Source organism: Ammospiza caudacuta, chromosome 10 (assembly GCF_027887145.1).
Source record: "Ammospiza caudacuta isolate bAmmCau1 chromosome 10, bAmmCau1.pri, whole genome shotgun sequence".
In the NCBI taxonomy this organism is placed as follows: domain Eukaryota; kingdom Metazoa; phylum Chordata; class Aves; order Passeriformes; family Passerellidae; genus Ammospiza; species Ammospiza caudacuta.
Window position 1 is genome coordinate 11,093,695 of NC_080602.1, and position 25,902 is coordinate 11,119,596.

Sequence of the window (25,902 nt, forward strand, 5' to 3'; positions counted from 1 at the left end):
AGCTGGGGATGTGCCAAGCCCGGTCTGTGCCAGGACAGCGCTCCAGGCTCTGCCCACCCATGCCTGGTGTCCTGGAGGCAGCCGGGACAATAGAGCTCCCTGGGAGCGCCGCGTCCGTCCCTGGCTTTGGGACAGAGTGTGGGATATTCCTGTGGGACCCCAGGATGCTCCCATGCTGGACCTCCCTAGCAGTCCCAAAAAATAAAATGTCAGATCCAGCACCATTTGGGGTAAAAGCTCGTTTCACCCTGCTCGGATCAAGAGGAATTCCACATATCCCACAGTCCCGGCTCTGGGAGGACACCTGGATGGATGGATGGATGGATGGATGGATGGATGGATGGATGGATGGATGGATCCACGGATGGATGGATGGATAGATGATGGATGGAGGGATGGTGGGATGGATGATGGATGGATGGATCCATGGATGGGTGATGAATGGAAGGATGGATCCATGAATAGATCCATGGATGGATGGATCAATTGATAGATGAATGGATGGATGGATGGATCCATGAATGAATCCATGGATGGATGGATGAATGGTCAGTCCCAGCTCCTCCCCTTGGATTTCTGCATTGCTTTCCCACCCCAAAGCTGCTCGGGAATGCAGCTCTTTCCACCCGGATTGACCATCAGGAGCCGAGGTGGCGTTTTTGGCTCGGAAAAACCTTGGAAAAGCCTCATGCCAGGAATGCTCTGGGATGGAAATGTGTCCCTGTGGGATGAGGCGCCGGCGGGAAGGACACGGGAACATTGTCCTGGGAGCAGCTGCTGCTCCGACCCCTTTGGATACCTCGGAAAAACGCCCAGGGTGGATTTGGAGCTCCAGATTCCTTCGTCTCCAAGCAGGACCTGATTTCTTTCCCTGAAAAATCAGTGTTTGGATGTGGAAAAGCAGGATTGGGGAGCTCAGGAAAAGCAGGACTTTTTTCAGATGGATGCAGGACTTGGGATCAGGGATATTTCTGCCGGAAAAGTTCGGAATTCAGGGGGAAGGAGTTCACAAGGACAGGTCCTCATTCCTGGGGTTTTTGGTGCCCCCCTTGTTGTTCCTCTTGGATTTCGGAATGATATTCCACTGACATTCCAGTGACATCCTGGAGCCCTCCCAATTTCCCTCAGCCAGAAATGTCCAACCCCACTGATTTTCCCTAAACCAAACAGGGATAACACATCCCAGAGAAGGGAATTTCCCCCCTCCCTGATCCTGCCACCCCCTCCAGCATTCCCACATTCCAATCTGTGTCCTATTCCTGCCCTCCAGAATGGAGGCCAGCACCTCCTGGCACATCTGTGTCATGGTTGGGATTTCTCTATGCTGGATGATTTACTGAGCTCCTTCGATCCAGTGAAAAAAAAAAATTAAAATTCCCTGAGCCTGGAAAACCGTCAGGATATTGGAATATCAGGATATTGAGATACCGGGATATGGCGATATCGGGATATTTGTTGCCACCTTCTCACTCGGCGTTTATGAGGAGTACGGATTTATTGAAATATATATTTATATTTATATATAGATCTTTTCCAGCCCCTTTCCCAGGGATTTTCCCCCTCCCCCAAACCCTTTCCAAACCCAGATCCGGGCTCAGTTTTTGTTGGGAATTCTCTGCCTGGCCGGGACGTACGGCAGCAACGTCTGCGTGCTCTTATCAGCCACGGTCTGGGTGCTGCTGTTCCTCGTGGCCCTGCGGATTGGGATCACGCCCGGGTTCCTCGGGAGCTGCTCCCGAGGCCCCTTCCTGGCAGGATCGTCCTGAATGTCGGCACTGTCATCGGCGTCACCATCGTCATCGCAGCACAGGGCGTGATAGAGCACCTTGTCACTGAAGCGGACGCGCTCCCGCGTCCCCGCCGGCCGCTGGGCCGGGATCTTGGGAACGGCGGCGCTCCCAAAACATTCCTCGCTGGAGGAATCCGGGGTCCCGCCGCCCCCGCGGGGGCCGTTGGCCATGGGGACCCCCCCGTTCATCAGCCGGGCCGGCGGCGGCCGCGGAGGCTCCGGGCAGTCGCCGGGGTCCGAGGGTGTGGAGGCGTCCAGGAAGGAGCAGAATTCCCAGCTGTCCGAGAGGATGTCGGAGGCGGCGAAATCCAGCGGGCCCAGCTCGAGGCTGGCGCCGCCCCGGTCACTGCTGGATGTGCTGCTGGCTGTGGCCGGAGTCCAAGCGTCCGGCTCCAGGTCCAGAGCGAAGTCCGACGTCAGGCGGTCAATCTGGGACACAACCTGTGGAGAGAGAGATGGACACAGGGATGGATGGATGGATGGATGGATGGATGGATGGATGGATGATGGATGGATGGATGGATGGATGGATGGATGATGGATCGATGGATGGATGGATGGATGGATGATGGATGGATGGATGGATGGATGGATGGATGGATGGTGGGTCCCAACTCCTCCCCTTGGGTTTCTGTGTTGTTTTCCCACCCCAAAACTTCCAGGAATTGAGGGATGGAGGGATCCCTCCCCCCCTCAAGCTTTGGCTTTGAAGCTTGTTGGGAATATCTCCAGGGAAACCTGGAAATCAGGAAAACTCCTTTTTCCCTTTCCAGATCCCTTTTCCTTTTATTTTTTCTTCTTTTCTGGGAAAGGAAGGGCTAAACTTGAGAAAGAGAGTAAAAAAAAAAGGTATCTTCTGACCACTTCATTTTTGGGACAAGGAAAATTTGGGAAGGAGGCTGGGAATCTTTGGGAATACCCCGTTACCAAATGGTTCTGCTGGAATGGGATCCCCTCTGTTCCCAAGGGGAATTTCAGCTGTGGGACAGGGCCAGCATGTCTCTGTCACCTGAGGTCCCTTCCCAGCCTCACCGAAGGGACTGGGATCGAGCAGGGACAGCAGGAAGTGAATCCCAATCCCAATCCCAATCCCAATCCAAATCAGCCATTATTGGTGCCACTCATGGCCATTGCCATCCCAGTCCTGTCCCCATCCCAATCCTGTCCCCATCCCAATGCTGTCCTCATCCCCATCCCAATACCAGCCCCATCCCAGGACTGCTATCACGGCTGTCCCCATTCCAGACACATCCCAATCCTGTCCCCATCATGGGATTGATGCCATTCACACCTGTCCCCATCCCAATCCCAATCCCGTCCCCCTCCTGGGATTGGTGTCACTTGTGGCTGTCCCCATCGCAGGATTAGTGTCACTCCGGGCTATTTTTAGGATCATTCCCTATTTTAAGCCGGGGGTTAAATCCCCCGGTGACACTCGGCTCCCGTGGGGGATTAACACGGAAAGAAGGATTTGGGATTTGCTCCCCCCCTTTTCCTCCCTCACCAAGGCTGGCAGAGCTTTTCCAGCTTGGAGGGGGAAAATTCCCCGCGATTTTCCAGGAACATCCCCATGGATTCACCCCAAACTTCGTCATGTGCTTATAGGGGAAAAAATCCCCCCAATTCTCTGGGAATATCCCCAGGGATTCACCCCAAATGTCCTCCCCTGTTTGTAGGGGGGAAAATCCTCTCCCAGTTCCCTGGGAACATCATCATGGATTCATCCCAAACCCACTTTCCTACTTGTATGGGACAAATTCCCAGGAAACTGGGAAGGATTTGTCCCCCACAAGCAGGGGAGGAGGTTCAGGATGAGGGAATTTGGGGGAAATTATTCCCTCCAAGCACATGAGGGTGTTTGGGATGAATCCCTGGAGATATTCCCAGGGAATTGGTGGGATTTGTCTCCCAGGGAATTGCAGGGGAGTTTTCCCCATATAAAAAGGGAGGAGGTTTGGGATGAATCCCTGGGGATGTTCCCAAAGAACTGGGGGGAATTCCCAGGAGATTCCAAATAAAATCCCATCTGAAATGTTCCCACCCAGCTCAGGCAGATGTGGGACAGCTGGAGCCCCATCCTTGTTTTTATGGGATTTGGGGAATTTTGGCTGTAGGCCAAGCTGGGGGTTGGGATTGGTGGCTCCAGATCCTGGATTTTGGGCTGGGATCAGAGGGGTGGTATCTGGTGTGATCCAAGGGTGGGATCTGATGGGGTCAGAGGGTTGGGATGTTGGGATCCAAAGAGTTGGGATCTGATGGGATCCAAGGGATGGGATCCAATGGGATCAAAAGAAGGAATCTGATGGGATTCTAGGGATGGGATCAGATAGGATTAATGGTTTGAGATCCAATGGATCAAAGGATGGGGTCTGATGGGATCAAGGGCTTGAGATCCAATGACATCAAACAATGGGATTTGGTGGGATCCAAGGGATGGGATCCAATGGGATCAAAGGGGTAGAATCTGATGGGATCAAGGGTTTGAAATCCAATGGGATCAAAGGTTGGGATCTGATGGTCCCTCCATCCCCACAGGGAATTGGGAAGAGAATTGGGAAGTGAATCCGAGCCTGGGATGGAGAGATCCAGGCCTGAATCCCACCAAAACTGCTCCCAAAATCCCCCCAAAACTGCTCCCAAAATCCCCCCAAAACTGCTCCAAACATCCCACAAACCCAGCTCCCAAATCCCCCAAATCACAGCTCCCCAGAATCCCCAAACCCATTACCAAAATCGCCCAAATCCAGCTCCCAAAATTCCCCAAAACCTGCTCCTAAATAATTCCCAACTCTCTCCCAAAGCTGTTATTTTTGGGATAACAATCCCTGTACCTTCCCAAGCATTCCCAGTTAGTCTCCTATTGATCTCAGCATTATTAGGGGATTTATTCCCATGGAGAATCATCTACAGGATTTTTCCAAGGAAAAGGCTGGGAGGGAACACCTTTGATCCCATTCCAGAAATTCCAGACAGGATGGGCCCTTCCCATGGGAATTTTTGGGGGATTTGAACAGGACTTTTCCATCCAAGGGCTTTAATCATCATTTTCCCCAGCACAGAACGCCCGGGAATGATTCTGGACACAAAGGGATGGGAAGGAAGGAGGGAGACCGGGAAAATCAGGATGTCACAAGTTCAGGACACTTTGGTGGCCCTGAGGGACCTCAATCCATGATCCCACTTCGGCTCGGAGCCACCAGCCAGGGACATTCCAAAGATTTCATGGTGGCTCCATGGGGACACCGCAATGTCACAACTGCCAAGACACTTTGGTGGCCCTGAGCAGAGATGGACGCTGGGATGGACGTTCCCAAATCCTCCATGGGGACACCCCAATGTCACAAATCCAGGACACTTTGGTGGCCCTGAGGGAACCTCAGTCCACCTCAGCTTGGAGCCACCAATGAGGAACGCCTGAAATTGCTCCTCACTTTTGGAAACCCAGCTCAGGGACACCAAAATTTTCTTCTCTCCTCTGGAAATCCAGCCCAAGGAGATGTGAATTTCCTCCTCTCTTTTGGAAATCCACCTCAGGAGCTCTCAAATTTCGTCCTTTTTTTGGAAATCCACCTCAGGTATGCCCAAATTTCCTCCTCTTTTTTAGAAATCCAGCTCAGAGAGATCCAAATTTCCTTCTCTCTTTTGGAAATCCACCTAAGGGACATCCATATTTCCTCCTCTCTGACACTCAAATTTCCTCCTCTCTTCTGGAAATTCAGCCCAGGGAGATATTAATTTCTTCCTTTTTGTGGAAATCCATTTCAGAAGCTCCTGAATTTCCTCTCTTATTTTGGAAATCCACCTCAGTGACTTCCAAATTTCCTTCTCTCTTTTGGAAATCCAGATGCCCAAATTTCGTCGTCTTTTTTGGAAAGCCAGCCTAGAGACGCCTGAATTTCCTCCTCTCTTTTGGAAATCCAGCCCAGCGACTTCCAAATTTCCTCCTCTCTTTTGGAGACCCATCTTGGGGATGTCCAAATTTCCTCCTCTCTTTTGGAAATCCAGCCCAGGGAGGTCCGAATTTCCTCCTTGTTTTTGGAAATTCACTTCAGGAACTCCCGAATTTCCTTCTCTCTTTTGAAAATCCACCAAAGGGACACCAAAATTTCCTCCTCCCTTTTGGAAACCCACCTAAGGGACATCCATATTTCCTCCTCTCTGACACAAATTTCCTCCTCTCTTCTGGAAATCTAGCCCAGAGACATCCAAATTTCCTCTTCTCTGACACTCAAATTTCCTCCTCTCTTTTGGAAATCCAGTCCAGGGACGCCCAAATTTCCTTCTCTCTTTTGGAAAACCACCTCAAGGACTTCCAAATTTCCCTCTCTCTTTTGGAAATCCAGCCTAGGAACACCCGAATTTCCTCATCTCTTTTGGAAATCCAGCCCAGGGAGATCAAAATTTCCTCCTCTTCTTTTGGAAAGCCAGCCTAGAGACACCTGAATTTCCTCCTCTCTTTTGGAAAGGGACAACCACATTTCTTCCTGTCTTTTGCAAATCCACCTCAGGGACTTCCAAATTTCCTTCTCTCTTTAGGGAATCCCCCTCGGGGAAATCCGCCCCTCCGCTGCCCCATCCCGAGCCAGGAACGGCCAAACCCGCTCCAACCCCTTCCCTTTTCGTGCCCAGCGTTCTCCCGGGGTTTCCCCACCTCGCGGAGCTCCTTGGCCACCTCCTTGAGCTCCCTCAGGATGCCCTCGAGCTGCCCGATCACCATCCTCATGCGGCCGCGGATGCGCTCCCGCTCTCCCTCGCCCTCGCTAGGGCCGCTGCCGGTGCCGGTGCCGGTGCTGCCGGTGCTGCCGGTGCCGGCGGTGCCGGGGCCGGGCCGCTCCGTGCGCTGCGCATCCCGGCGGCTCCGCGAGTCCATCGTGCCCTAGGCGGCGGCCGGGCCGGTGTCCATGCCGCTGCTCCCCGCCCGGCCCGGCCCGGGCAGCTCTCACCATCTTAACGCCGCCGCTCACGGCCGCACCATGCGGGGACGCTCCGCCGGTGGCCCTGCGGTGACACCGCTGCTGGCAGCCGGAGCAGGAGCAGCAGGAGGAGGAGGAGGAGGAGGAGGAGGAGAGGAGGGGGTTTGTCGGGATCCCAGCGGGAAAGGGAGGCGCGGTGTCGGCGAGGAAGGGCGGCGGGTCCGGTGTTGGCTGCGGGGGTGTCCGGCTGTCCTCCTGCGGGACAGAGGGACAAGGGCCGGGAAGATGCTTGGGAAGGGCTCTGGCCGCTCCTTCCCTCAGTTTATGGGGGGCAGGATGGGGCCTGGGAATGTCGCTGGAATGTCGCTGGAATGTCTCCCCCCCTGTGGCCTCCCTCAGTGTCGCCCAGGCAGTGGGGCCTCTGGGAGATGGACACCCAGAGGGACAGCGGGACACGCACAGGGACAGAGGGACACGCACAGGGACGGGGGACACCCACAGGGACAGGGGGACACCCAGAGGGACACGCACAGGGACAGGGGGACAGAGAGACAGGGACACACACAGGGGGACAGAGGGACACGCACAGGGACAGAGGGACATCCAGGGGGACAGAGGGACACACGCAAGGACAGAGGGACATCCAGGGGGACAGAGGGACACCCAGGGGGACAGAGGGACATACACAGGGAGAGGGACACGCAGGGACAGAGGGACACATAGGGACACCCACAGGGACAGAGGGACCCGCAGGGACAGAGGGACACGGACAGGACACCCCGGGGGACGCGGGGACACTCCGCACTCACCGGCGCGCTCCGGCCGCTCCCGGGCTCCGCTCCGAGCTCTTCCCGCTCCTGTTTTCCCCTGGCTCCTTCCCTCTCTTCCTCCCCCTCCTCCTCCTCCTCCTCCTCCTCGCCGCCGGCTCCCGCCTCCCTCAGGGCTTTTCCGCGGGGGCCGGGGCCGCTCTGCTCCGCTCGCTGTCGCGGGGGGAACACGTTACCGGCGGGGACAGCCCCACGGGGGGGTGGCAGCGGCCCCGGGGCCCCTCCCGGAGCCCTTCCCGCCGCCATCCCCCCTCCGGATCCCGGCCCCGCCCCGGCCGCGGCGGGGGGAGAACGCGCCGTGCCCCCGAGTGCCCCCCGGGAACCGGGAACGGCGCGGGGGGAGCGGGGCGGGGCGGGGGAGCCGGTTCGGGAGCGCGCACGGAGAGGGGGAGCCGCTAGGGCCGCGTTTCCCTCGCCGGTACCAGCATCCCCCATCCCCGGTACCGGCATCCCCCATCCCCGGTACATCACCCATCCCCGGTATCGGCATCCCCATCCCCGGTACCGGTATCGCCTTTCCCCGTATTGGCATCTCCCATCCTCTGTACCGGCATCTCCCAGCCCCGGCAGCGCCATTCCCCAGCTCCGGTACCGGTACATTCCCGGTACATCCTCCATTCGGTATCCCCCGTCCCCGGTACCGCCATCCCCCGTCCCCAGTACCGGCACCCCCCAGCCCCGGTATCGGCATCCCCTATTCCCGATACCGGCATCCCCCAGCCCCGATAGAGGCATTCCCCTTCCCCGGTACCGGTACATCCCCGGTACAACCTCCATTCCCGATACCGGCATTCCCCAGCCCCGATCCCCGCGTCCTCCGGCGCTCCGGGAATGGAGGGTGCCGGTATCCGCAGCTGCCAGCCCCGCTCTCCGAATCCTCCAGCCCCGACGTTTTCATCCTCCATCCCGTCTTCCCGGATTCCCCATTCCCGCTCCCCGCATCCCCCTGCGTCTGTCCCCGCCGCTCTCATCCTCCATTCCCCGAGCCTCCATCCCCGGTTCCCGCATCCTCCATCCCCGGTTCCTCCATTCACGGTTCCTCCATTCCCTATTCCCGCGTCCTCCATCCCCGCTTCCTCCATCCCCGGAGCCTTCATTCCCTATTCCCGAATTCTCCATGCCCGGTTCTTCCGTCCCCGGATCCCCCATACCCTGTTCCCACATCCTCCATCCCCTATTCCTGAATCCTCCGTTCGTGGTTCCTCGATCCCCCGTTCCCGAATCCTCCATCCCCGCTTCCTCCATTCCCGCTTCCCGCTCCCTGCATCCTCCATCCCCGCATCCCATTCCCCTATTCCCGCATCCCCTCTCCATCCCCGGTTCCCCTCTCCGGGACCCCCGGGACGCTCCGGCGGCGCTGCGGGCTCGCCAGGGCCGGGCTGTCCCCGCGCTCGGGGCGGGCGGAGCCTCCCCCGGTGCTCCGATCCCCGCTCCCGCTCCCCCGGGACGCCCCGGAGCCTCCCCGCGGTGCCGCCCGCCCGCACCCCCCGAGCCCTGTCCCGGGGCCCCCCCGGACGCACCGGCGGCGCTGCGGGCTCAGGGCCGGGCTGTCCCCGGGCTCCGGGCGGGCGGAGCGGGCCCCGGGCAGGGCCATGAGCGGCGGAGGGCCCGGCCCGGCCCCGCTCCGGCCGCAGCCTCGCCGCGCTCCGCCCGGCCCCGCGCCGGCGCTGCTGTGTCACCGGAGGGGCCGGGCCTGCGCCGGGAAACCGGGAATTAAAGGCACCGGGAGCGGGAACGGAGCGGGGAGGGAGAGGGGATGGAGAGGGGAAAGAGTGAGAATGGAGAGAGAATGGAGCAGGGATGGAGAGGGGATGGAGACGGAATGGAGCAGGAATGGAGCGGGGATGGAGCAGGGATGGAACGGGATGGAGAGGGGATGGAGCGGGAATGGAGCTGGAATGGAGCAGGGATGGAGCGGGGATGGAGCAGGGATGGAACGGGATGGAGCGGGGATGGAGCGGGAATGGAGCAGGGATGGAGCGGGGGTGGAGCAGGGATGGAGCGGGGATGGAGCGGGAATGGAGTGAGGATGGAGAGGGAATGGAGCGGGGATGGAGCGGGAATGGAGAGGGGATGGAGCAGGGATGGAGAGGGGATGGAGAGGGGATGGAGAGGGGATGGAGCTGGAATGGAGCGGGGATGGAGCGGGGATGGAGAGGAGATGGAGCCGGGATGGAGCGGGAACGGAGCAGGAACAGAGCAGGGATGGAGAGGGAATGGAGAGGAGATGGAGCTGGAATGGAGTGGGGATGGAGCAGGGATGGAGAAGGGATGGAGAGGGGAGGGACTGGGAACAGGATCTTGGGAAACTGAGGCAGCACTGGGGACGTTCCCTTGGGATGTGTCTCCCTTTTCCTGCTTTTTCCTCCTTTCTTCAAAGATGCTCCCCCTGCCTCCTCTCTACGGGAATTTGGGGATGGTTTTTGTGGGATTTAGGAAAAACCCAGCTGGGATGAGGGTGAGCAATCCTAAGAAAGAGAAACATCCATGGAGGGATGGATGGATGATGGATGGATGATCAATGGATGGATGGATGGATGGATGGAATGGATGATGGATGGATGAATCCATGGATGGATGGAATCCATGGATGGATGGATGGATGGATGGATGGATGGATGATGGATGGATGGATGGAAGGATGGATGGATGGATGGGTCCCTGGATTGAGGGATGAATGAAATCCATGGATGGATGGAGCAGGATCCCAGCATGGGAGGGATTCACTCCAACCCCAGAATCCATCTGGGAATCTCCATCCAGATCACAACAGGGCTCTGTCCCCGGACTGCAGGGATTTGTAGGAATGGCCTTTCCCAAGGGGATGTCAGGCCTGGGAAGGGTTGGAATTCCCAGCGGGAATATCCTTCTGTAATTCCCACCTTCTGACAATGGGGACATCCCGGGAAGTGAATTCCATGTTCTCATCCCGAAAATCCACAGGGATACCATGACAGGATTATGGGGGAATATCAGGACAAGGATTTATGGGAAGAAGGAAATCCAGATCCAGGGATAAAATCCATTGAATGGTTTTGGAAAGAAGAGAAACCTCAGCGGAGGATCCAGAGGAATTCTGGCTGCTACCAGATCCTGCTTTTCCCATCTCCCATCCCAAGGCGAATCCAGGGAATTTCAGTTCGGCCTCAGGTGGATAAAAATCCCTCAAAAATGGTTGGACTGGGAGCACTTCCCAAAAAGTCCTTCCAGGATCCAGGCAGAAAATCTGGGAAAAGCTGATCCTTGCGGAATCCAAGGATTCCCATCCGGGTGGAGCTTTTCCCATGGAAATTCCATGGAAGACAATGGAAAGATGGGGATGATTCTATTCCCATTCCCTGAATTCCCTCCCTCACCCCCCCACCTCAATTTTTATTGGAATTTCCTGGAATTTTCCAAGGAAAAACTGGAAATTTCATCCCCAGAATAAATTCCTGCAGGGAATTTTCCCCCACATTTTCCCAGGCTCATCCAGGATTTACTGGGATCCCCCCCAGCTCTAATTCCCAAACCAATCCTGATTTTTCTCATTTTTTCCCGTTCCCTTTGCTATTTTGATAGGAAGGTCAGTTCAGTTCCCCACCTTTTCCCCATTCCTGCTTTTCCTGGGATTTAAAATCTGGAATTACCTGGACCCGAATCCGCAGCTTCAGAAAATCCGGAGCTGCACCAGATTTCCTCTGGCTGGGGTTGGGAATTCGGGGATGCTCTGGAATTCAGGATTTGGGAGCTTTGGGATGGAGCTCCAAAAAACCAAAAAATCCCATCCTGGACCATTTTCCTGCCAAAATTCCCAATTCTGGGGGGAAATTTCATGGATTTGGAATCCCCTCAGCCTTGATTCCAGCAGGAGGGAATTCCAGTCTTCTTGGAATATCCATGTTTGGGAATGTCCCAGGAGTTCATTCCCATTACCTGTGGGGGGAAAGGATGGGAATTCCCATGGGATTGGGATCTTCTGGAGCCCCGGGACAATGGGATTTATTTGGTGCAAATGTTGGGCTGGACTTGGGGATTTGGGGATTTGGGGTTTGAGATTTGGGATTTCAGATTGGGGATTTGGGATTTCAAATTTGTGACTGTGGATGGGGGATTGAGGATTTGGACATGCGGAATTGGAGATCTGGAACTGGGGATTTGAGGATTTGGGATTTGGGTATTTGAGATTTGGATTTGGGATTTCGGACTGGGGATCTGGGATTGGGGATTTGGGGATCCGGGAATTGGGGATTTGGGGTTTGAGGTTTGGGATTTCAGATTGGGGATTTAAGGATTTGAGGATTTGGGATTTCAGATTTGGATTGGGGATTTGGGGTTTAGAGATTTGAGACTGGGGATTTGGGAATCCTCTCCACCCCCTGGATCTGGGAACTTCTCCTGCCCCTCTGTTGGGATCAGACCCTTCCGGATCCCCAGAACCTTCTGGAAAGTGAGGAATTCCTGCTGGAACGTCGGGAAGGAGGCGATTCCCCAATTCCAGACGGGAGTTTGGGATTCCCCGGTCCCGCTATCCCAAGAAATCCCGATCCCAAAAATTCCCGAGTTTTCCCGCGATTGGCCGCTCCAGAGCGGGCTGATGGCGCTCCCTGGCGGCGGCGACACCGCCGTGACACCGGCGGGGTTCGGGATTTGGGATCCAGGGTTCGGAGTTCGGTATTTGGGGTTTGGCATCCGGGATTTGGGATCCAGGAGTCGAGGTCTGGGATTTGAGATCCGGGATTTGGGATCCAGGATTTGGGGTTTGGCATATGGGATCCGGGGTTTGGGGTTTGGGATTTGGGATCCGGGGTTTGGAATCCAGGGATTTGGGATCCAGGGTTTGGAGTTTGAGATTTGGGATCCAGGATTCAGGGTTTGGGATTTGGCATCCGGGGTCTGGAATCCAGGTATTTGGGATCTGGGATTTGGGATCCAGGGTTTAGCATTTGGGATCCGGCATTTGAGAGCTGTGGTTTGGGATCAAGGGTTTGGGAATTTGGGATTTATGATCTGGAATCCAGGATTTGGGATCTTGGATTTGGGGTTTGGAGTTTGGGATTTGGGATTTGGGTTTGGGGATTTGGAGTTTGGGATTGGGTATTTGGGATCTGGGTTTTGGGGATTGGGATTTGAGAATTGGGTATTTGGGATCCAGGATTTTGGGTTTGGGATTTGGGAATTGTCCCGGAGTTCCATCCTGCCCTGCTCCATCAAATCCGGCATTCCCAGAGGGGAAAACCCCTGGAATTTTTGGGGGATCCAGAGGGGTTTGAGGTCCCACCAGCAACGGGATTTGGGATTTGGGGATTCCCTCCTCCAATCCCATTTTTTATTCAACATCCCAAAAAAATAAGAAGGAGTTCCCAGACAAATTCCCGATTAATTCCAGGCCATAATTCAGGTTATTATTCTCTGCCATAATTCAGGATTTAATATCCAGGGGGAAAACTCCAAATGGCCCCGAAGAGACAAAAGCTGGGAGAAAATCCCATTTTTGGGCAGGGTTTTCCTTTGGGAAGGGGCTTTTCCCGGGAAAATCGGGAAATGGTGGGAATCGGGCGGGAAAAGGGATCCTTGAAGGGTTCAAAAAGCGGGGAAAAGGGAAATTCCACTTTTTTTATCCCGGCTGGATGTAATTCCCGCCTTCTCCCGGAGGGTAGGACCCGCTCTGGAGGCGCTTCCCGGGACTGAATCCCGAGGAATTCCACCCAAAATTCACTCCGGGAGTCACGAAAAGTGGGGGAAAGTGAAAATTCCAAGTTTTTTTCCCCGCCTGGATGCACTTCCGGAGTGCGGGAACCGCTCTGGGAGCGGAGCCTTGGAGCGAATCCCGCGAATTCCAGCAGAATTCCTCCCGGAGGAGGAGGCGGGAGAGGGAGAGGGAGGAAGGCTCGGAAAAGGGAGAGAAGGAAAAAGAGGAGGAAAAGAGAGAAGAGGAAAAGGGAGAAGAGGAGGAGGACGAGGAAGGTTTGGGAAAGGAGGAGAAGGAGGAGAAAGAAAAAGAGGAGGGAGAGGGAGGAAAGTTTGGAAAAGGAGGAGGAGGAGGAGGGGGGAAAAGAAGAGGAGGAGGCGGGGTCGGAGGAGGAGGAGAAGGGAGGAAGGCTTGGAAAAGGAGGAGAAGGAAAAAGAGGAGGAGGAAAAAGAGGAGGAGGAAAAGGAGGAGGAGGAGAAGGAAAAGGAGGAGGAGGAGGAGAGGAGAAGGAAGCGGAGGGACCAAGGCTTGAAAAAGGAGAAGGAAAAAGAGAAGGAGAAGGAAGAAAAAGAGGGAAAAAAAAAAAAAAAAGGAAAAAGAGGAGGAGGAGAAGGAAAAAGAGGAGGAGGAAAAGGAAAGGAGGAGGAGGAGGCGGAGGCGCTCCCGGCGCGCTCTGAGCGGGACGGGCCCGAGCGGCGCTGCCCCGGCCGGGGGTGCCAGCAGCAGCGGTGCCAGCAGCGGTGCCAGCAGCGGTGCCAGCAGCGGTGCCAGCAGCAGCAGCGGCGCAGCCACTCGGGGCCGTGGGGCGGCGATGGCGGCGGGGCTGTGGCGGCGCGGGGCGCTCTGGGCCGCGCTGCTGCTGCTGGCGGCGGGGCAGGAGCCGTGGCGGCAGCTGATCCAGTGGGAGAACAACGGGCGGCTCTACAGCCTGCTCAACAGCGGCGCCGAGTTCGTGCCCGCCGGGCAGGAGCGGCCCCCGGGCAGCCGCCTGTGGCTGGCGGGGACAGCGGGGACAGCGGGGACAGCGGGGACAGCGGGTAGCGTCCGCCGCCAGGCGCCCGCCTCGGGGACAGTGCGGGGACAAGCGCGACATCCCTTCGGGTTCGGCCAGGTGCCGCCCAACTGGCGGGACGGAGCGCTGGGCGACGGCGGCGCGGGGGGGACAGCGGCGACAAGCGGCGCGCGGGCGGCAGGCGACAGCCTCGGGGGTGGCCGTGTCGTCGTTCGCCTTCGCCTCGGCGGGACAGCCGCCCTTCGTCGCCGCGGGGGTGGCGGGACAGCCGCCCTTTGTCGCCGCGGGGGTGGCACCGCACGGGGAGCGCCCCGAGAGTGTCCCAGCGTCGCGGAGCGCGGTGGCGGCGGGGACAGGGATGGGGACGGGGATGGGGGCAGGGATGGGGACGGGGATGGGGACAGGAATGGGGACACCTATGGGGACGGGGATGGGGGCGGGGATGGGGACACCGATGGGGACAGGAGTAGGGACACCTATGGGGACAGGAGTAGGGACACCTATGGGGACAGGGATGGGGACACCGATGGGGACAGGGATGGGGACACCGATGGGGACAGGGACCGGGGCGGCGTTCCCGCTGCAGCCCCGCGTGCTTCCCGAGGGTTTCGGGGAGGAGCCGCCGCCGTTCGGAGCGGCGGGAGTGCCGCTGGATCGCCGCTACTCGCACAGCCTGTACCACGACGGCGGCGCCGAGGCGCAAACCGGGACGGGATCCATGGAAAATCTGGGATTTGGGGCGCAGTTCCCGCCCCACGAGGCGCAGCCGCCGTTCCGGGCGCCCGAATCCTTTGGGGTCGCTCATCCCGAGCCCTTCATTCCCGAAATTCCTCAGGCCGTGCCCGACAGCCAAGCGCGGCTCAGCGTGGGCAGCGTCTACAGGCCCAGCTTTGGGGCCAGAGGTGAGTTTGGGGCTTCCTTGGGACGGGCGGAATTCCCGGGATTGGAGTTTGGGAATGGTGGGAACGGGGCTGGGATTGGGATGGGGCTGTGCCATTTTCCTGGTCATCCCATAATTTTGGGATAAGGCTGTGCCATGTCCCAGGGCACCCCAAATTTATGGGATGGGGCTGTCCTGTGTTCCAGAGCATTCCTGGGGTCTGTCCCAGGTACCTCCATGCTGGAGCCCATTTTTCCATGGGATATTTGGGATGGGACAGGGCTGGATCCTGGTTATCCATGGGGTGTTTATCCCATTGCATTTTCCATGGGATGGGACAGGGCTGGATCCTGTGGATCCCATGGTTATCCATGGGATATTTGGGATGGGACAGGGCTGGATCCCAGTTATCCGTGGGATGTTTATCCCATTTTTCCATGGGGTATTTGGGATGGGACAGGGCTGGATCCCAGTTATCCCAGCTGGGACACACTCCATTCCCAGATTTTTGGGGATGACAGATGGATCCATGTTCCTGTCACTCTGGGGTCACTCAGGGGTCGCTCCCTCCCCATCCCGATAAAATCCCATGGATCTGGGCTGAACTTTCCAAGAGTTTCCAAGCCCTCGGAGCCACTCCCAGCCCATCCCTCGGGAATCCCATCCCAGCCTGACCCCGTGCCCTGCCCAGCCCCATCCCAGTTTTCTGGGAAAAGCCATCCCAGAGGATTTGGGGTGGTGGGAAGGGCCCAACCCTGCCCTACACAAACAGGGGGGGAATGCTGCAGGAAAAAACCCAGGAATGGGGATTTTTGGGATCGCAGAGAAGCCAGGAATGGGGCACGGGGGTTGAAGGATGGGAGGGATTTGGGAACACATTCAGGGAATGCCAGAATTCCCAAGGCTCTGGAGGGACACTCAAGGACAGCTGTCCTGCCGATGACCCGGCAAAAATTCCGGCCAATTCCCTGGGAAAGATTCCAGCCAAATTCCCCGTTGGCAGCGTCCGTGTCCTTCCAGGATCCTGCAAGGTGCCGGTGGCTCCAGCAGGGAATTCTGGACACCCAAATTCCCGGAGCTTCCCCCTTTTCCTGGAGAAATTTCACGGGAATCCAGCTGATCCCCTCAAATCCCGGGTCACTCGTGGTGTTTTGGGAATGTTGTCACCTCCCTGTCACCTCCGGGGGATCCTAATTGGAGCAAACGATGGCTGGCGCCGTATCCGGTGTTAATTGTTAATTATTAATTATTAATGATTAATTCCACGGCCAAAGCTCCTCGGGAGCCTCCTAATCCCAGCCGGATCCGCCAGGAATGTTCGGCATTGCCGGCCCCCGGCCGGGGTTAATGAGGGAAGGAATCCGATCCTGCTGCTTCCAGCAGGGAATTCTCAGGGTTTCTGGGGGAATGGAGGCCTGAGGAAATCTGGGAACAGGGGCTGGGAAAATTCCAGGCCTGATCCAGAGGTGGGAGGGACGGGAGCAGCTCCGGGGGGTGGGGAAGGGAACGGGATCCAGACTCCAGAAGTTTTCCCTACCCAGATCCCAAACCTGATTCCATTTCCAGGGAGTTTCTTCGTCCTGATCCCATCTCCAGGGGTTTCCTCATCCTGACCCCATCTCCAAAATCTTCCTGACCCCAATCCCAACCCAGATCTCATCTCCAGGGATTCCCTCATTTCCCTCATCTGTGTCCCCACCTGGATCCCTTCTCTGGGAACTTCCTGATCTCTGATCCCATCTCCAGGGGTTCCCTCATCCCGATTCCAACCCAGATCCCATCTCCAGGTGTTCCTCACCCTGATCCCAACCCAGATTCCATCTCCAGGGGTTTCCTCACCCCAGTCCCCACCTGGATCCCATCTCCGGGGGCTTTCTGATCTCCGATCCCATCTCCAGGTGTTCCTCACCCTGATCCCAACCCAGATTCCATCTCCAAAACTTCCTGGCCCCAATCCCTGCCCGGATCCCACTTCCTGGCGTTCCACACCCCAATGCTGACCCCGATCCCATCTCCTGGAGGGGTTCCACATCCCAATCCCAACCCTGATCCCATCACCAGTGCTTTCCCAACCCATCTCCAGGAGGGCTTTTCCCCCTGCCCCCATGGATTGGGTTCCCGGGGTTGGGTTTGGAAGGAAAGAGGGATTTGGGAATTCCATGGGGTGCTGGGGATTTGGGTCCCACCAAGGGGGTGTTTGGTGTCACCCCCGGATGGGCCGGGAGGTGCCAGAATTCCCAGGGAAGTCTACCTGTGGTGGGGTCAGATTTGGAATTGGGGTCGTTCTGGGGGCCTGGAATCCTGGGATTCCGTGGGGATGGAGGAGGGATTTGGGTTGATAGGATTGGGATGGGATTGGGATTGATGGGATGGGATTGATGGAATGGGATGGGATGGGATGAGATTGGAATTGAGTTTGGGATGGGATTAGGATTGATGGGATGGGATTGGGATTGTGAATGGAATTGGAATTAGGATTGGGAATGGGATTGGGATGGGATTGATGGGATGGGATGGGATGAGATTGGAATTGGAATTGAGATTGGGATGGGATTGGGGTGATGGGCTGGGATGGGATGGAATTGGGATTGATGGGATGGGATTGATGGAATGGGATGGGATGGGATTGGGGTTGTGAATGGAATTGGAATTAGGATTGGGAATGGGACTGGGATGGGATTGATGGGATGGGAAGCTGGAATGCCCTTGGTCCCTCTGGCTGTCCCCATTTCTAATCCCTCCATTCCCAGCCTCTCCCACTCCCACTTTTCCATGGGATTCTCCCTGTGGGATTTTCCCACTGATCCCATACACCTGCACAAACAGGGGCCATGATCCCGATTTTCCCCAGGAATGGACGGAAATCTCCTCTGGCAGCTCCCAGGGCAGCCGAGGGGCCGGGTGGGAAAACCAAAAACCTTTTCCCAATGGGATTGTCCCGATCCAGGGCCGATTTTCTCTGGATTTTTGGGAAGCCTCAGCAAAACCCTCCTGGAATTTGGGGTGGGATGGGGACAATTCTGGAGGTGGGAATCTTGATATCCCATGAATTCCAAAGGTTTGACCCCAAAAAGGAAGAGTGAGATCCTGTAAAAACAACAGGGCCATCCCAGGGCAGAATCCAGCGGGAAAGGGGAAAATCCAAATCCCATAAAACTCCCCGTTGGTCCCGGAGTCGGATTTCGCTCCGGGGCTTCCAAGAATTCCTTGGAATAAACAACAGCAGGAAGGGAAAAAAATTCTGAAAGGATGGAAAACTTTTCCTTGGCCGGCCCGGGGTGGTTTTCCATGGTTTTTTTTTTGTTAGGAATTTTTTTAAGGGATGGGGGAGAAGTTTTTTCTGAGCTCACCCCATTTTTTTTGGGTCCCCCCGGGAATTACATCAGCGGGAATGGGGCAGGAAATGAGCTCCAAAGGAATGACGTGATCCCTCCTGGGAAGGCAGGCCCAGAAACAAGGAGGCATTGTTCTCCTTTCCAGGGAAAAACGGGGGGAAATGGGGGAAAAAATGGGGGAAATGGGGAAAAATTGGGGAAAACTGGGGAAAACCAGGGAAAAATGGGGGAAAGTGGGGGGGGGAAATGGGGGGGAATGGGGAAAAAGGTGGAAAAAAATAGGGGGAAATGGGGAAAAATCCCATTTCCCAGCAGGTCTCAGATCTGATCCCGGATTTCCCCAATCCCTGTTCCCAATCCCATTCCCATTTCTTGGCAGGTCTCCTGGACCTGATCCTGGATTTCCCCAATCCCAGATTTCCCCAATCCCGGATTTCCCCAATCCCAATCCCATTTCCCGGCAGGTCTCAGATCTCATCCCGGTTTTCCCCAATCCCTGTTCCCAATCCCGATCCCGTTTCCCGCAGGGCTCCCGGACCTGGTCCCGGACCCCAACTACGTCCAGGCCTCCACGTACGTGCAGAGAGCTCACCTGTACTCACTGCGCTGCGCCGCCGAGGAGCGCTGCCTGGCCAGGTGCCACTCACCGACGGGGACACCGGGGACACACGGACACACTGGGGACACTGGGGACACTGACAGACACGCCGACGGACAGACGGACACACCAGGGACAGACGGACACACGGACACACAGGGACACTGGGGACACCAGGGGCACACCAACACTTGGACACGGGACATGGGACACAGGGGAGATGGGACATGAGATACGGGACACGGGACATGGGATATGGGATACAGGAATGGGACGATGGGATATGGGATATGGGATATGGGATATGGGATATGGGATATGGGATATGGGATAAGGGACATGGGACACGGGATATGGGATACAGGAATGGGACGATGGGATATGGGATATGGGATATGGGATATGGGACATGGGACACGGGATATGGGATACAGGAATAGGACAATGGGATATGGGATATGGGATATGGGATAAGGGACACGGGACACGGGATATGGGATACAGGAATGGGACAATGGGATATGGGATATGGGAACGGGACATGGGACACGGGATATGGGATATGGAATATGGGACATAGACACGGGACATGGGACAAGGGGATATGGGACACAGGACACAGGAGACACGGGATACGGGATACAGGAATGAGACAATGGGATATGGGATATGGGAACGGGACATGGGACCTGGGAGACAGGATACAGGACACGGGACATGGGACAGGGGATATGGGACACAGGATAGAGGGGATACGGGATATGGGACACACGGGAGATGGGATACGGGGGACATGGGGGACATGGGATATGGGATACAGGATATGGGGTATGGGATATGGGATACCGGACACAGTGGAGACAGGAGAGGTGGGACACGGGGTACTGAACATGGGATATGGGACATGGAATACAGGAATGGGATATGGGACATGGGACATGGCGGGATATGGGACACGGGATACGGATATGGGATACAGGATACAAGACATGGGACATGGGAATGGGGCAATGGGAATGGGACATGGGGTATGGGAGAGACATGGGATACAGGAATGGGACATGGGATATGGGTCACGGAATCTGGGAATGGGACACGGGATATGGCAATAGGACATGGGAATGAGAAATGGGATATGGGAATGGGACACAGGATACAGGAATGGGACACAGGATCTGGGAATGGGAGAGATGGGATCCTGGGAATAGGACACAGGATCCAAGAATGGGAAATGGGATCTGGGAACAGGACATGGGATATGGGAATGGGATGTGGGATCCAAGAACAGGACACGGGATCCAGGAATGGGAAACGGGATATGGGAGTGGGACATGGGATATGGGAATGGGAAATGAGATCCAGGAATGGGACACGGGATATGGGATATGGGAATGGGAAATGAGATCCAGGAATGGGACATGGGATATGGGACATGGGAGAGATGGGATCCTGGGAATGCGGGATGGGATTCTGAGAAAGGGAGAGAAAAGATTCCTGGGAATGCCAGAAAGGATTCTGGGAATGGGAGAGAATTCCCGAGACTGGAAGAGAGAGGATTCCCAGGAATGGGAGCGCTCTGGGGTTGGGGGGATGTGGGGAGAAAAGCAGAAAGGGGGGAGGAAGGGGGGCTGGGGTGAGTGGGAAATGGGGAAATTTTGGGAAGGAGGGAATGGGGGGGAGATGGGGGTGAAGGGAGGGGAGAGAGGGACAGATGGAATTCTGGGATGAGGGGAGAGGGAGATGGAGGGGGGAATTCTGGGATGAGGGGGAGGTGGGGATACCCCGGGGGAGAGACGGTCGGGCTGGGGGGTGGAGAAGGGGGAGGTGCTGATGGGGGAGAGGGAGGAGGAGGAAAGGGGAAAAGGGGAGGGAAGGATGGGAGAAAGGGAAAAGGGAAGGGGAAAAGGGAAAAAAGGGAAAAAAGGGAAAAAAGGGGAAAAAGGGGAAAAAGGGGAAAAAGGGGAAGGGAAGAGGAAAGTGAAGGGTGGAGAGGAGGGAAAGGGAAGGGAAAAAGGGAAAAAAGGGGGTAAGAAAAAAGGGGGGAAAGGGAAAAAAAAGGGGGAAAAAGAGGAAGGGAAAAGGGAATGAGAAAAGGGAAAAGGGAAAAGGGAGAAAGGAAGGGAAGTGAAGGCAAAGGAAAGGAAAAAATGGAAAAGGAAAAGGCACCAGGAACAAGCCCAGAATTTCCCCCCTCTATCCCTTCCTTTCCCACGGGAGGGAATTCCATGCAAAAACAGGAATTCCCCCTGAAGGGAGGGGCCAGGGCGGTGCCAGCAGTGCCACCACTGTCCCCGTCCCGTCCCCAGCACGGCGTACGCGGCCGAGGCCACCGACTACGACGTGCGGGTGCTGCTGCGCTTCCCGCAGCGCGTCAAGAACCAGGGCACGGCCGACTTCCTGCCCAGCCAGCCCCGCCACCGCTGGCAGTGGCACAGCTGCCACCAGTGAGTGTCCCCAGCTGTCCCCTACACTGCACCCAGCCCAGGGGCTGCTCCAAGGGCTTTGGTGGCGCTTTGGTGGCATTTCCCCGTTTGGTGGCTTTGTTTTGGGATGTTGCAGTGAGGTGTCACCTTCCGTGAGTTCTTCATCCCCAAAGCCACCGTGATGGTGGCAGTGGCACAGCTGCCACCACTGAGTGTTCCCAGATGTCCCCAACCTCAGCCCATGCCTGGGTGGCAGGTCTAGGGGCTTTGGTGGCACTTTGGTGGCGTTTCCCCATTTGGTGGCTTTGGTTAGGGGTCTTCCTTCATCTCTTTGTCCCAAAGCCAACATGTTAGTGGGAGTGACACAACTGCCACCAGTGAATGTCCCCAGCTGTCCCCAGCCTCTGCCCGCCCCCTGCTAGTAGGTCCAAGGGATTTGGTGGCACTTTGGTGGCACTTTGGTGGTGTTGCCCCATTTGGTGGCTTCGTTTAGGGGTCTTCCTTCACCTCTTTGTCCCCAAAGTCGCCATTCATGATGGTGGCAGTGGCACAGCTGCCACCACTGAGTGTCCCCAGGGCTCCCCAGCCCATCCCCAGGTACTACCACAGCATGGCGGAGTCCCCTCAATGTCCCCTGATTGTGCCCACTGTCTCTTGACTGTCCCCCGATGTCCTCTGACTGTCCCCTGAGTGTTCCTCTGAATGTCCCCTGAATGTCCCCAGCCTGTCCCCATGGTGTCCCCACGGTGTCCCCATGTCCCCAGGTACTACCACAGCATGGCAGCGTTCAGCCACTATGCCCTGCTGGATGTCACCTGAGTGTCTCCTGAGTGTCCCCTCACTGTCCCCATGATTGCCCCACTGCCCTGATTGTCCTCTGAATGTCCCCAAAGTGTCCCCCTGGTGTCCCCAGGCACTACCACAGCATGGCGGAGTTCAGCCACTATGCCCTGCTGGATGTCACCTGAGTGTCCCCAGAGTGTGCCTTGATTGTCCCCTGACTATTCCTCTGAATGTCCCCTGGATGCTCCCTTGAGTGTCCCCTTGAATGTCCCCTGAATGTCCCCTGATTTATCCCACACCTTGTCCCCTGACTGTCCCCATGATTGTCCCCTGATTGTCCCCCTAAGTGTCCCCACTGTCCCCTGAGTGTCCCCTGCATGTCCCCACGGTGTCCCCAGGCACTACCACAGCATGGCAGAGTTCAGCCACTATGACCTGCTGGACGTCACCTCAGGCCGCCGGGTGGCCGAGGGACACAAGGCCAGCTTCTGCCTGGAGGACACCACCTGCGACTTCGGCCACCTCAAGCGCTACGCCTGCACCGCCCACACACAGGTGACACCTGGGGACAGTGGCCTTTGGCACTTCTGTCACTTTCGGTCCCTTTGAGTCCCTTTCATCTCCTGTTCTCCTCCCTTTTTTGTCCCTTTTGCCCCCTTTTGTCCCCATTTGTGGCACTATGTCTGCACTGCCCACACCCAGGTGACACCGCAGGGACAGCACCCTTTGTCACTTCTGTCACTTTTTGTCCCTTTTGTCCCTTTTTTGTCCCCTTTTCTCCATTTTTTGTCCCTTTTTTGTCCCCTTTTCTCCATTTTTTGTCCCTTTTTTGTCCCTTTTGGTCCCTTTTGTCCCCATTTGTGACACTATGTCTGCACTGCCCACACCCAGGTGACACTGAGAGGACAAAGAGGTTCCCTTTCCTCCCCCATTTCTCCATTTTTAAACCTTTTTTCTCCTTTTTTTTCCCTTTTCTACCCCCTTTTTTTCTCATTTTTTCCCTTATCCCCATTTTTGCCCAATTTCCCCATTTCTCACTCCATTTCCCCCTGTGCACGGTCTCAGCCCAGGCTGTTATGACACCCGAGGGATCCTTTTTGGTGCCTTTTTTTTTTGTCCATTTTCCCCATTTTTCCCCCTTTCCTCCCCATTTCCTTCCCTTTTTTCAATTTTTTTCATTAGTCCCATTTTTACCCTATTTCCCCATTTCTAACCCCATTTCCTCCCCAGGGTCTCAACCTGGGCTGTTATGACACCACCACCTATGAAACCCTCTTGGTCCAATTTTCCCACATTTTTTCCCCATTTCCTCCCCCATTCTTTAACATTTTTTCTCCCTTTTTTTTTTCTTTCTATCCCTTTTTTCCACAATTTTTCCATTTTCCCCTCATTTTTGCCCAATTTCCCCATTTCTCACCCCATTTCTCCCCTGCAGGATCTCTCCCTGGGCTGTTACAACACCCGAGGCATCCCTTTTGATCCTTCTTTTTTTGTCCTTTTTCACCCATTTTTAAACCTTTTTTCTCCCTTTTTTCTTCATTTTTTTCACATTTCCCCCCCATTTTGCCCATTTCCCCCATTTCTCACCCCATTTTCCCCCTGCAGGGGCTCAGCCCAGGCTGTTATGACACCTACAACGCCGACATCGACTGCCAGTGGATCGACATCACCGACGTCCCCCCAGGGAACTACATCCTCAAGGTTGGGGACATCTGGGGACATTTGGGGACATTTTGGGGTAGAAAATCCCAATTCCTACCCAGATTGGGATTTTCCCCTTTCCCAGGTTATTGTGGGCTTTCCCAGGTTATTGTGGGCATTTTTTCCTTTCCTTTCTCCTGTTTTGGGATTTTTTTTAGTTTCCTTTTCCCTGTTAATTTTTGGGATTTTTTTCCCCTTCCCTTTCCCTATTTTGGGATATCCCCTAATTCACTTTTTCCCATTTGGGATTTCTTTCCCTTTCCCCCATTCCCGTCTGTTTTTCCCTGTTTTTTTTTTTCCCTGCTGATTTCTGGGATCCTTTTCTGGGAATTTTTCCCCATCCCAGGTCCAGGTCAATCCCAAATATTTGGTGCTGGAGTCGGATTTCACCAACAACGTTGTGCGCTGCCACATCCACTACACCGGGCGCTTCGTGTCCGCCTCCAACTGCCGCATCGCCCAGTAAGGAATTCCTGACCCCAAATAAAATCCATCCCAAAAAAAACCCGTCCCAAAAAAAAAAAAAAAATCCAACCAAAAAACCCTGATCCCAAAAAACCCCGATCCCCAGAAAACCCCATTTAAAAAAAACCCTATTAAAAAAACCCTATTTAAAAAACCCCTGATCCCAAAAAATCCCAATCCCACAAAAACCCTATCCTAAAAATCCCCCATGCCAAATAAACCCTATCCTAAAAATCCCCCATCCCAAAAAAACCCTATCCTAAAAATCCCCCACCCCAAATAAAACCCCAATTAAAAAAACCCCGATCTCAAAAAAAAATTCCCAAATAAAAACCATCCCCCAAAAAACCCAATCCCAAAAAATCCCCATCCCAAAAAGCCTCAATTCCATTAAAAACCCAATTCAAAAAAACCCCATCCTGAAAAAAAACCCAGTTTCAAAAACAACCCTCACCCAAAAAACCCTCATCCCAAAAAACCCTCATCCCAAAAACCCCATCCCAAAAAATCCCCATCCCAAAAAAATCCTGAAAAAAATCTCAATTCCAAAAAAAACAAAAACCCATCGCAAAACAAAAAACCATCCCAAAAAACTCTGAGCCAAATAAAACCCCATCCCAAAAAACCTCAATCCCAAAAAAACCCCAATCCCCCCCCAAAAAATCCATCCCAAAAAAACACCTATCCCAAAAAAAACCCGACCCCAGAAAACCCTGATCTCAAAAATCCTCCATCCCAAAAAACTCAAATCCCCCAAAAAACCCCATCCCAAAAAATCCCAATCCCCCCCAAAAATCCCCATTTTTGGGGGATGTAGATTTTTGGAATAGGGATTTTTTTTGAATTGGAGATTTTTTGGGATTTTTTTTTAATTGGGATTTTGCTCCTTTTCCTTGGAATTTGGGGTGGCAATTGGGAATTTCCTCCTTTCCCATGGAATTTTATGGGATTTGGGGTGGTAATTGGGATTTTGTTCCTCTTCCATGGAGTTTTCTGGGATTTGGGGTAGGAATTGGGATTCTCCTCCTTTCCCATGGAATTTTATAGGATTTGCCCATTTGGGGTCAGGGTTTTTCCTCCTTCCCCATGGAATTTTCTGGGATTTTCCATTTTCCCTGCAGATCCTGATGGCAGCAGAACCCCAGAAGTGTCACCCGTCCCCTTTCCCGGGAAGTTCCCGAGGTGGCTCTGCTGCGTTCCCAAAGTTTCCCCTTTTCCCAATAAAAAGTGGGGAAGCCACAAGGACTCTTGGGAATCGTTTTTATCCTGAATTTTCCCAGCATTCCCAGGGGAATCCAAGGCTGGAATCAAAGCAGGGACCCCAAAATGCTCCATAAAATCCTCGTGATCCTACAAATCCTTGGGAATTTCTGGCAATGCCCCCAAGTGGGGGGAAGAAACAGTTCTGGGAATTTTGGGGAGGGAAATCCCATAAATTTTTTTAGGGATTTTTTTTTTCTGTTTTCCCACTGGAGAGAGCGGAAGCTGGGATTTGGGAATTTTGG

General features: G+C 55.2%; 3 protein-coding genes across 4 annotated transcripts; 2 read left to right on the forward strand and 1 right to left on the reverse strand.

The window, feature by feature from the left end:
• Positions 1-1,594: 1,594 nt before the first annotated feature.
• On the reverse strand, positions 1,595-9,187 carry INSYN1 (inhibitory synaptic factor 1). 2 transcript variants are annotated; one of them, XM_058811151.1, is made up of 4 exons: positions 9,050-9,187; positions 7,512-7,682; positions 6,441-6,787; positions 1,595-2,230 (listed from the first exon to the last, which is right to left on the reverse strand). In XM_058811151.1, the coding sequence occupies exons 3-4, from the start codon at positions 6,657-6,659 to the stop codon at positions 1,595-1,597; spliced, it is 855 nt and encodes a 284-aa protein (XP_058667134.1). In that variant the 5' UTR covers positions 6,660-6,787; positions 7,512-7,682; positions 9,050-9,187. The 2 variants fall into 2 exon arrangements, with proteins under 2 accessions (XP_058667134.1, XP_058667133.1); XM_058811150.1 differs by having other exon boundaries at positions 6,441-6,957.
• Positions 9,188-14,011: 4,824 nt separating this feature from the next.
• On the forward strand, positions 14,012-14,682 carry LOC131561703 (lysyl oxidase homolog 1-like). The gene is made up of 2 exons (XM_058811075.1): positions 14,012-14,509; positions 14,677-14,682. Exons 1-2 carry the CDS (start codon positions 14,012-14,014, stop codon positions 14,680-14,682), a joined length of 504 nt encoding a protein of 167 aa, XP_058667058.1.
• A 77-nt stretch (positions 14,683-14,759) lies between these two features.
• Positions 14,760-25,628, forward strand: LOC131561764 (protein-lysine 6-oxidase-like). Its single transcript, XM_058811148.1, has 7 exons — positions 14,760-15,114; positions 18,955-19,063; positions 21,332-21,469; positions 22,630-22,786; positions 23,837-23,932; positions 24,279-24,394; positions 25,519-25,628. The coding sequence occupies exons 1-7, from the start codon at positions 14,763-14,765 to the stop codon at positions 25,523-25,525; spliced, it is 975 nt and encodes a 324-aa protein (XP_058667131.1). The 5' UTR covers positions 14,760-14,762; the 3' UTR covers positions 25,526-25,628.
• The last annotated feature ends 274 nt before the right edge of the window (positions 25,629-25,902 follow it).